The 12,198-nt window shown below is 41.9% G+C and overlaps 1 protein-coding gene across 2 annotated transcripts in view; it reads right to left on the reverse strand.

The window, feature by feature from the left end:
• Positions 1–4,477: 4,477 nt before the first annotated feature.
• Positions 4,478–12,198, reverse strand: part of SH3BGR (SH3 domain binding glutamate rich protein) — a 68,647-nt gene continuing 60,926 nt past the window's right edge. For both annotated transcript variants that reach the window (XM_072994149.2, XM_072994148.2), the window contains exons 7-8: positions 7,743–7,882; positions 4,478–4,957 (exon numbers count right to left, since the gene is read on the reverse strand). In XM_072994149.2, coding sequence (XP_072850250.2) covers positions 7,784–7,882 — 99 coding nt within the window. In that variant the 3' untranslated portion in view covers positions 4,478–4,957; positions 7,743–7,783. The remainder of the gene's footprint in view (positions 4,958–7,742; positions 7,883–12,198) is intronic.

The following is a 12,198-nucleotide window of genomic DNA, read 5'->3' on the forward strand; positions in this document are numbered from 1 at the left end:
TGACAGTTTCACATTGACAGCCAAGGACTGGGCCCAACTGGTGCCTTCATATTTGAGGTATTATAACATTGTCTTTCCTGTACTGCTGGGGAAGTGAAGAGCAGGCTGAGTACTCTTTGACTTTTAATGCTATGTGCAAGTGGTTCTGAAGCTAAGTGAAAGAACCTTGATCCCAGCAGGCGCCCATGATGTACAGCACATCACAGTTGGAGAACGTTTGAGCTTATGTATCAGGACTCAGGTTATTGATATTTAAATGAATTGATAGAAGCCATGAACTGAGATAGAAAGATTCATTTATGCAAGGGAGCAAACAGTTACCTCAGGAGACATAGTCAGAGGCCTTTTCTGCACCTAGTGATAAAACAACACTGAGAGGGCTTGGTTCTGTGTCTACACGAAACAGTAAATAGTCTGTGTCTTTTCCCTTAGATATAAAGCCACAACTTGGATAATAAAGTAGAAAAACTGAGAGCTGTGCATCAATTGGGACTGTTAACAGTTTTTAACAGCTATGAGAGAAATGGGGCTACGGCTGGGTCGACACTGGCGATCTTAATCTGAGGTGACAAAGAGAGAAATCAGTTTCATGCATGCTATTTGCCTGTGCTTAATTTCAGCTAATCTCTTTTACAGCTTCTACAAATATTGATGTTACAGTCTTTTATCCTTGAGTACTTTAAACTATTCTACACAATCATGATCTCAGCCAGTTTTGCCTGCTCTCCTGGACTTTGCTTCTTTTTCTGAAAATGTCAAAAGTCTCTTCCCCCCCCCCCCCGCCACTTGAGCCACAGCATTTTGATACCATTTTTTTTATCCCAGCATTTTGATACCATTTATTGACTGTATTCCCTAATGGAAACTTCAGTTGTGATCATACAGGGGAATAAATCACATTTTGGACCACTTGTGGAAGAGTCCTGCATGATTTATTTCCCAGCAATTAAACAATGTATGGGGAATTGTGCTCCAGCCAAATCCTGATTCATGCCCACGTTGGACTTTTTTGGCCCAACTGTAGGGTTACTGCTTAGGCGGGGGGGCTGGCTTGAGCAATTCCCTGGCAGACAGAAGGGTTTAGTTTTAAGGGAGATTGCTCCCTGCAAAGCAACTTTCCAGTATGACTGGATAGATGCCTTTCCCACCATCGGATTGCACCCTTCATTTCCATGAAGTTCTGAATGGAATGCAAAGGAGGAGGGGGGAAAAAAACCTCTGTCATTTCTCTGTAACGAATCTTGAAGGGCCTTCATTCCAGCTGTTATTATAGCTCCATTCTTTGTCCAGTTCAGTCCATGCATTAACAAAACATTCACATTCTTGAACTTCAGCACTGTAACCCTAAGACAGTCTCTCCACCAGAACATTTCTTTAAGGTTTATCACCCATAATAATTTTCATTATTTAATATTACTTTCTTTTGTTAACGAAAAATAAATGGAACCATAGACTGATGTACAGGAAAACAGTATTCTATTTTTGTTTGTTTGTTTTTAAGTACTGATTCCTCTAGCAACTCTTACATCATATACAAGCAGCAGAAGAACTAAACATAGAATGGAGCAGCCATTAGAGAAAATGGAGTTTCCCTCATTCACTATCAGATGTGGCTGGTAGGTTAGTGTAAAAATAGACAAACCACAACAAAAAGCTGCAAAATTCTGTCACAGGTTGCAGAGTCAGCGAAAAATCCTGTCTTTTAAATATATTCACCCACATTTTTTTTAAAGTTCAGCAAATTCTACATTGCTCAGCATTTTAGGCTTCAGCCATGTTTTCTGTGAATTGCTTATTGGTAGAGATAGGCACAATCTAAAAAACTAACCAGGACATTTAAAAAAAAAAATTGCTGATGCATTGGTTTGTTAAAGCTGCTGAAGCTGAACTGACCCGAACTACTTTTTTTTTTACTGTTGAACAAACTTCCTGGTTCATCTGCCCCACACACACCCCCGGTCTTCCCACTGCCCTTGTCACCTCGCTACCTGGTCCTGTTGCCTCCTTCTCTTTGTCCTCCACCACCACCGCCATCTTGAGAAAGAGCAGGTATGGCTTCCCTTCCAGAAGCTTGGCTCGCTGTCTCTGTGCATGTCCCTGCCTATCAGCTGATAGGTGGGCACAAGTGCAGAGACAGCAGGCAGGACCAGGTAGGGGGTCAATGGGGGCAGTGGGGACAGGGCAGGTGTAGGTTGCAAATGGACAATCCCAATGAGGGCAGTGGAAAGGGGTGGGTGCAGACTGTGGGGTCAGGGGTTTAGTTTTCCCATTCCCTAAGCACAAACTTTTTTTTAAAAAAGGTTCGTTTTTGGATTTTTGTGTGGGGTGGTTTTCTTAAAAAGCATTTGTATGGTTTATGCCCATCTCTAATTATCGGCAATGTATTCTACTAAAACAGTTGTACCAATTCAGTGCTTGCAACATGAATCCTCTGACAGGGAAAGATGTACATCTGTATACCTAAGAGAGACAATAAACCCCGAAGTGTAAAATGTTTGTCAAGGGCACAAGGATATTTTGCATTTCATCACATTTTAAAATCCAGTTGGTAGACTGTTAAATAAAAGTTGGAGCACCCCTTGGTTCTGGCAGGGGGTGCTCATCCTGAGAGACTCCTCCACTCAGACTTAGGCCACTAGTGATGGAAGTATTTAAGTGCTCCACAGATTGGGGAAAGGGTTAAGCCTTGCTCTGTGCACAATGCCCTGTTCTAGAGATGTCTTGTTCATTTTCACGGGACTATGATAGAGTTAAGAAGCTGCTGAGATAATTGTATTTGTCCTACGTCCTTTTATAAGGCATATAGCCCTGGTCCTTACTGGACAAGGCTAGGTTACTTCTAACCTATTCACAATCCTCCACAATTACAACTTTGCCTAAACACTGCCTTGCTGGGTTGCCTTGTCAGATTTTGATCCTTCTGCTAAAGTCCGAACCATTTGTCACCTAAGGGCAGCCGCTGCAGATTTAAGTTTCATGTCTGCCCTCCCTAGTATCTTAGTGGGTAGCATGTGCTTATTTTTTCAAGATAACTTTTGTTTTTTAAGAAATTGTGTTTGGGGCCTTAAACAGAGCAGTACAGTCTCGAAACAGCCAATTGTGGCCCTGGACTCTTCTGGGGAAAGAACTGACCATTTTTGTGCTTATTTTTTTTCCTCAGGAGGAAGAAAAAATATACGGTACCACACTGTCAGACCCTCATCTAAGGCAACCATTGATGACCCAGCCCCTCCAGATTGTATTTGTCCTACAAATTGTAGGACAGATTGTATTTGTGATAGTGTTTAACTATCATTTCCATCATCCTCACCCCCTGCCCTTGGCCACACTGCCTTAGTATTATGGGAGTTATAAGGAGGGTGGGCAGCTTGGAAGAGGCTCATTTAAAGGTAAAGTCAACTGCCAGCAATGGTCTTGTGATGCCTGGAAACAGACAAGGAACAAAATGTAATGCAGGGGGTCCAGTAATAGGATTTCCTGCCGTTGTTAAGATTTTAATAGCAGATCTATGGGATACATTTAGATCTGGCATAATACTCTAGGACCCTCCCCCTTACCGTCACATTTTTCTTATTTAAAATCCTTACGCACCCCTCCAAGATGTTAAAGCAGCTGTTTTCTTGATAGGCAACACATAAAGATTGCATATATAGGAACTTGCCTATTTTTCCTCACTGGGCAACAAAACAGCTTCCAAGGCAGCGTGCAGAGGCATAATCAGGAAAATGGACTGAAAAAGAAGCACTATCCCCTTCAGAATCCAAATCATAACAGCACAGTACTTATTCATGGATCTCCACTAGAATTTTTTACTTTGATTTTCAGCTTTCCTACTGCACCAATATCATCAAATTGCAGCACATGTGCTAGAATTAGAGGCCATGCTGGCTGGCTGGTTGTAACTGGAATGAATGCTTGGAGCCGTGCTCCAGAAAAAGCAATGTTCCCAAACTTGGATCTTAGGTATTTGCACGCTTGTCCTGTACATACCCTTACTCTAAAAATGTAACATCTATTGGAAGCTCACGTTAGTTTCATGAAGGCTCACAAGTTCACTAGGCTGGATGCCCTTTTGGAATGTTGTGCCCATAGTCTTTGGCAGCCGCCCACAGAGCACAAGGAGGACTACAAAGCAAGGAATGAGGATATTTTGCTCTCCTTCCATCTATGAGTGGCAGCCCTTGCTCAGAGAGCTGAAAATAATTTTCCAGAGGCATGGGGGTGGGAGTGGAGAGGACATCTTGACTTTTCATAAGTGAATACCTCACAATCAGTGGTACTCTTCAAAAAGCTCTCCTGTCATGAACAATGGAAATCATGACTAATCTCATACAAAACTAGCATAAAAACCTACACAAACAAGGGGAGGGGAGCCTCCTGCAGAGAATTTTTCCTCCATGAAAGGATCTCACATAACATATAATTTCCTTCTTTGACCATTTACTTGGATAAAGTAATGCCAGTAGAAACAAGTGGATTGTTGGCAAGAAATGTGTTTATTTCAAATACTGCTGTACATTTAAAAATAAAACCCACTTCAAATGCTACTGTAGAGACAAGCCAGCACAGATAAGATACATGAGAAGCAACTTTGTATCTTCCAGTTTTGAATACTATTTCATCAGACTGTTGCCATAAAGGTACTTGGCACAAACATGGAGAATTAGACAATTCCTACCAAGAGGCACCTACATCCTAAAACTCAGACCCACAAGGTTCATTGGCCGGCCATCAAGTTCTGAAACTCTGAAGATCCATTTGATGCAAAGCCAGGATACCATACACACATGTCTACATATATGAAGATGGTACGTGGGGCTGCTTGTTGTTTTAAGTCACATCAATGCCAACATTTGAAGTCGTACAGAAAAAGGCAATGATGGCTTTCCGTTTGCATGAAGGGAAATGGTTGCTTTTAGTTTTCACACTGTGATGATTTGCCATGGACTTCAGCTTCCTGTTGAGAAAACATTTTAAAATGTGATGCATGTCGTAGTTTCATACACATGATGGTAAATTCAGCTCCAGAAGTTGCACATGAAAAACAGGAGAAGGTGGGACCCTTGCACAACAGCCCAAACCTTGTTAACAGGTTTCTTCTCTGTGACAGGGAGAACCCAAGTTGGGAAGCAATATTCTTTTTAAACACAATTCCCAGAACCCCATGTTAGCTGTGGAATTCTAGTGTCCAAAAAAGTAATGTTTCCTACCTCTGGAAAGATAGAACAAGTTAAAGGAGGGCAGTCAGGCTGCCATCATCTTGTGATCAGAATCCAAATGATCTTCCACTGAGATTTTGGATATACTGTGAGGACGTCAGCTTATCACTAGCACTTTAGCAGAGCAGATTTTTATAATGCTGGCCTAATGTAACATGACAGCACTGATTCATACATGTTCATGGTCGCCACACCTCCCATGTCCCTATCAGGGCCAGGACCATATAGAGGTACCCTTTAGACATATTAGCATGCTTGCCTGAACTGCTGAGGAATATTAAAATACAAAAGCAAAACTAGTACTACTGTGGAATCTGAACAGTTTTTTTAAAATAGCTCTCATCAGTGTTTAATTCCAGATAATATTTCTGTCTATTTGTCTTTCTATCCCTCCTTTCTTTCATTAAAGCTTGCAAAGAGCCTCAAATGAACCTACAAGATGGTCTCTCCTCCATGCACTCACTAGACCAAAATCTGCTTAACTTCAGCAAAATAAGTGGTTCTAGTAATATAACATTTCCAAAAGTACAAATAGTGTAAGCAAAGTTTCAAAGCATTTTTAGTTTCATAAGATTTTTTAAACAGAGCATCAACAACAATATCAGTTACCACTCCTGCCACAACTCAGTGAAAAGTTCAGAAGACAATGCTGGCCATGTTATATTTACGGTGTAGATCTGAGTGCCCTTCTGTTACTGACTAGGAACTGTGTAGAAGGCCAAATTATATTTCTAGAAGGCATAATGATAATTTACATTACATGATTTGTATGAAAGGTGTTAGAGAACACTTGTTGGCATTTGCAGTAATAGTTTACAATAAAGATGGGCACAAACCTCGGAGGTTGGTGCCTGGCATTTCCTTCTCCCACCTCCCCAACTGATTCCCCCCCCAACACATACACACAACAGCTGTCACACACTCCTCTCCTTATCCTCTTTAGCTGCTCAACCAGTCTCCAGCAGGAGCACGCGACTCCCTGCTCCACCTCTTTGGATGACTGCCCACTCAGCCAAGGAGGTAGGACAGGCAAATCCATGCTCCAGCCAGGGACTGGTCAAACAACTGAAGAGGAGGAGGAGAGGAGCACACGCCAACTGGTGAGTGGGTCACTGACCAGGAAGGCATAGGAAGGGAATCACACATGTCATGCGTATGAACCAGCACAAACCTCCAAATCAAGGTTCATGCCTATCTCTAACGTACAGCACTAGGTAGCATCAGTCTGCCAAATTATCAGTTGGCATGACAAGGAAGGAAACCTGAGGTCACACGAAGGGTTGAAGTGGAGAGAGGCATGGCCCAAAATGTTCCCAAGCATCTGGCTGCCTTTTAAATATATTAGATTGCTCACCTTCAGCAAAGGGTCTACAACATTTGCCTGAATGCAATTATAGAACATCTGGCTGAATGCAGTTTCAGAACATCTACAATCAGAAACCCAGTTAAGGTTTCCAATCAAGAGGGTGTGTTCAGCAAAATGTCCTTTGCAGACTTTCCTACTTACATGAAGTTCGAAAAGTTGTAAATTCAAAAAACCAGCTGAGAAACTCAAGAGCAAGGCTTGTGTGTGCACCCCCAGACATTTTAGCCATATAGTAAAGGTTCCCCTTGACATTTAGTCATGTCTGACTCTAGGGCGTGGTGCTCATCCCCGTTTCCAAGCTGTAGAGCCAGCGTTTGTCCAAAGACAGTTTCTGTGGTCACGTGGCCAGCGCGACTAGACACGGAACGCGTTACCTTTCCACCAAGGTGGTACCTATTTATCTACTCGCATTTTTACATGCTTTCGAACTGCTAGGTTGGCAGGAGCCGGAACAGGCGACAGGAGCTCACTCCGTCGCATAGATTTGATCTTACGACTGCTGGTCTTCTGACCGTGCAGCACACAAAGGCTTCTGCGGTTTAACCTGCAGCGCCACCACGTCCTTTTAGTCATATGCCTACACCTTAAAAGTGGAAAATCTAGGTCAGGAGCTAGTGCATTCAGTGGATTTGTAATGAAATCTGATACCAGCTCAATCTCAGAAGGGATTCAGTGCAACCTCAATGTCTAATGTAATGATAAAATGGTTGTCACTGTTGGTGGCAACTGCCCGTGGAAAGTCATATCATTTGCATTGTACAAACTACTAACATTCAGATTCAATGCATGTTAGTAGCTGGTTCTATGCAAATGGTGTAGCTTTCAGTCACGTGCAGTTGCCATTAACAATGACACCCATTTTGTCATTGAAGCCGAACGGTGTAACTGAGTCGGTGTCAAACACTAAAAGTGATGGCACAAAATTGCTTATGCTGGTTGGCTCATATTCTATTTTTCTCCCATTATAATTGTGTAAAAGACCTACTTTGTGGGGAAAGAAGTAATGGTAATTATTAGATGTTACAGTTACTACTGTTTGCATTACCAAACAGGGAAATCAATCCTTCTCCACTTTTTAATTCTATTTTTAATTCTTAGCTAAGAAAACTGACAATGAGGATTTCCAGATGGAAGCTGAGATCAGATGACCTAGTTACCTGAACAATCTTTTGAAGGGAAAAAAATTCCTACAAATGTACTAAGATTCTTCTCCCTCCTCTTCCTCCTCCTCCTCCTCCTCCTCTCCTCCTCCTTCCTCTGCTTCTTCTTCCTCCTCCTCTTGTGCTTCCTCCTGTTCCTTATTTTCATAAAAGAACAAAAGAACATTCAAAATACTGGAGAAACAAACTTGTATTCAAAATCTATAGTAATTTGAAAGAAAAGCAGGAGTGGGTAGAATATAATCTCATGTTCACAGATCCTTTTATAAAATATGGATTCTTCATTCACACATCAAGGCTGTAATTCTCTGAGAAGGAAAATCCTGATTTGAATGCTTTATATTCCATTTGCAATCACTGTAAGATGATGGAAATTTTCTTTTTTGTTTTCCCAATATAGAAACAGAACCTTTAAATTTTTTTCACAAGCTTAATGTTTGATTTTTTTTATACAGCCAAACATCAAGAAATCACACATAGCAATGAATGAATATAACCATTTCTTCTTAGCAAAACTATTCAACCAAGATAATAAATTCCAACTGCAGTCTATATATACACCCACATGTACTGGTTTTGAATGGTTATTAGTAACACTATTTTGCAACTAAGATTCACCTCAACTTCATCCAAAATATCATCTGAATATAGCACATCACAACATTTTTGTGAATGTTTATATATAATTCAATTGATCAGGTGTTTGATTACAATAAGTGCTGTTTAGGTACACTCAGAGTGACAAACAGTGCAAAAATGGCAGATGGATACGACCATGGATACCAAAATCCTAAGCATTTCTACTTGCAAATGAGTTTCACTGAAATGGATGGAGGTTAAGTCTGGACAAATATGTATAGGATTCAGAAGTCAGTTTGGAAAACTGAAACTTCAACAATGAGGGGGAGGATGTTTCTGCTGCTTATCAATACTGCATGTTGTCCTGTGAAAAGCAAGCTGGGGATTGATCAGACAGGCATGTATCCCACTGTGGGGACAAGTTGATTCATTCTTTTTTTCTGGAAATCAGGCAACGTAATAGATGGAGTGAGCTAAACTGTCCACAGAGTGGTCTTACCTGCACCTCTGCACCTTTCTGATCCCCTCTCAGGGGCTTGTGTTTACGAGTATAGCAGTGGTCCCCAACCTTTTCGGAACCGTGGACCAATTGGGGGGGCGTGGCACATTTGCGGGTAGGTGTGGCACGTTCGCATGCTCTAGTGGGTGAGTATAGTGCACTCACGGATGGGTGTGGTGCGCTCTTGCACATGGGCATGGCGCGATCATGGGGCATGCATGCATGTCACAACCACCTGCGAGCATGCCATGTCCATCCACAAACATACCTGCTCACCCGCGCCACGCCCACCATGCATGCATGCAGCCCGGTCCTGCGAAGCCCACGAACTGCCTGCGGACCAGGGTTGGGGGCCCCTGGTGTATAGGATTTCTCTGCTTTGGTTCATTTTCAGCATCTTTGATCACTGGGAATGGACCAAAAGCAAGCCTTCCTGGCTATCAAGGCTCCTTCTGGTTTGATTTTTTCATATTGTGAAGTGGCTTAATAAATGAGCCACTTCAGAATATTGGCAAACTGACCACTTCCTCTGCTCCTTGGCAGAGAAGAAGAGAAACTGAAATTTATTTTAAGACTCTGGTAGACTATCACTGACCATGGATTCGGCTGCAGGTAGTTTCTTAAATATCATTTTCTTTCTTTCTTTAAAAAGAGAGATAGTACCTTGGTGATAGTCTACCTGAGTCTTAAAAGAAATTTCCATTTCTCTGCCTCTCTGCCAAGGAACAGAGGGAGTGTTCAATTTACTGATGTCCTGAAGTGGCTTCCTTATTAAACAACTTCATAATATCATAAGGAGCCAGATCAAATAGGGTTGCTTGAACTCCAATCTGCCATTTGAATATGAGGATTGCACCCAATGGCACAATTCACCTCTACCTGGCCCCAGACAACCCTATTTAGCCCACACCAGCCTGCTCCAAAAGGACAGTGCAGATAAGCCCTAAATGTACTAAGCTTAAAACAACATGATCTTGTTCTTAGTATTATGTTCTCTCTTTATTTTTCCTATCTGCTATGAAAAAAACAATAGCCAAAGCCAGATCTCAAAACCTTGTCCATTCAATGTATTTCAAACCTACCCTCTACAGGCCGATATATTAACTAACCAATCTATATCTTCTCTCTAAAGGAAAGGAGCTATTTAATTCCTATGGGGCTTATGCAGAAGGATGTCTGCAGAAGACTGTACCCAGTGGCTGAGAGCCAAGGGTCTACTTGAGGTACACTGGAGTTTGCCGGATACAGCAAACTGCTCCTTCTTGCAGTCCCTTGGGCACTCCCAAAACCTGCTCCAGGGTAGGATGAAACCAACCAACCAATTCACATATGCCTGCAGTGGGGAGGTATGGAAAGTCCCCATTCTGTTGATATCAAAAATATGGAGGTGGGAGGGGAAAGACATCTCCAAAATTAGAGAAAATTGGGGGCTTTCCCTGTTTTCGTCTGAAGCTCATTTTTTGTTTTGTTTCACTTTTCATTTTAAATCAGAAAAATACATAAATAAATGGATTGTGCAACGTTATCATGTAGAATAATGAATGTTTCAGACATGATGGCCATGTATTTATTCTCCCAAAAATGTTTTCTAAAAATTATGTAACAGATGTTTATGTAAGACTATATTCTTTCTACTGTTTTTGGTTTGCTCCTCCAGTCCAGTAGGCATCCTTAAGTCTCGAGAGACTATGTTAACGTGCTCTGTATGGAGGTCTTGGAACAGCGTCTACTGTGGCTGAGAACACAAATTCTAGAGTGACAATCTCTTCCACACTGAAGATAAATACAATCTGTCCCCTGTCCAGCTCCCTAATTTTGCTGGTTTCAGGACTGCCTCTTTGCCTCAACCTGCTGTACAAGTGTCTCTTCAAATTGGGAGAGGCCATGATGCACCGCCTGCCTCCAGGCTGAACGCTCAGACGTCAAGGTTTCCCATCTGTTGAGGTCCATTCCTAAGGCCTTCAGATCCCGCTTGCAGATGTCCTTGTATCGCAGCTGTGGTCTCCCTCGGGGGCGATTTCCCTGCACTAATTCTCCATACAGGAGATCTTTTGGAATCCAACCATCAGCCATTCTCACAACATGCCCAAGCCAATGTAGACAGCGCTGTTTCAGTAATGTATACATGCTGAAAATTCCAGCTCGTTCTAGGACTACTCTATTTGGAACTTTGTCCTGCCAGGTGATACCAAAAATGTGTTGGAGACAACGCATATGGAAGGTATTCAGCTTCCTCTCCTGCCATGCACAGAGGGTCCAGGACTCGCTGCAGTACAGGAGTGTGCTCAGGACACAGGTCTATAGACCTGGATTTTGGTGTATGCAGTGAGCTTCTTATTGAGCCATACTCTCTTTGTGGGTCTAGAGAACATGGTAGCTGCTTTCCCAATGTGTTTATCCAGCTCAACATCTAGGGAGAGAGTGTCAGCGATTGTTGAGCCAAGGTACACAAATTCAGATTTGCTCCTCATAAAATGGAAAAACCAAGAATGTGCCTTATAGTCCACATCAAAAAAAATTATTGCAATGACAGTCTGAATTATAGTCTCTAGTTTTAATATGCTAAACATGATAATTCTATCCCAACCCAGCTATATACTTTATATTCCTGATGTAATAAAGCGACTTTCAATATGTAAATACAAGAGATTGAAATACAACATATTTTTAATGTTGTTATTTTACATCTCTGTTGGCAGTAACTCATTGAAATAAAAGTCCATAGTGTTTGTACTTCTAGCTTAAAAGATGACAATGGCTGTACTAGAGTGCTCTAAATTCAGGCAGTTCTTGTATGTTGTTAACAACCTCCTTCTACCAGTGACAGAATATTGCTTCTATCTTACAGCAGACTCCTAGCAGAGAGGAAATGAATTCAGCAAGTTATGTAGACAAAATGTTATGACAGAAGGTGCATGTCGACAGCATATTTGCCATAAAAGGTAAAGGTTCCCCTTGATAATTTGTCCAGTCGTGTCCGACTCTAGGGCGCGGTGTTCATCTCTGTTTCCAACCCACAGATCTAGCGTTTGTCTGCAAACAATCCTCTGTGGTCACGTGGCCAGCATGACTAGACACGGAATGCTGTTTACCTTCCCACCGATGTGGTACCTATTTATCTAATTGCATTTTTGAATTTTGCATGCTATCAAACCGCTAGATTGGCAGGAGCTGGGACAAGTGATGGGGGCTCACTCCGTCGCGTGGATTTGATCTTATGACTGCAGGTCTTCTGATCTTGCAGCACAGAGGCTTCAGCGGTTTAACTCACAGTGCCACCACGTCCCTATATTTGCCATAATATGATCCAATTTTCAGGTCAAAACTATGGTCAAGATATCTAACATTACTTTGAAATGCCTTGTAGAAAGAAAG

This window comes from Pogona vitticeps, chromosome 3, assembly GCF_051106095.1.
Source record: "Pogona vitticeps strain Pit_001003342236 chromosome 3, PviZW2.1, whole genome shotgun sequence".
In the NCBI taxonomy this organism is placed as follows: Eukaryota; Metazoa; Chordata; class Lepidosauria; order Squamata; family Agamidae; genus Pogona; species Pogona vitticeps.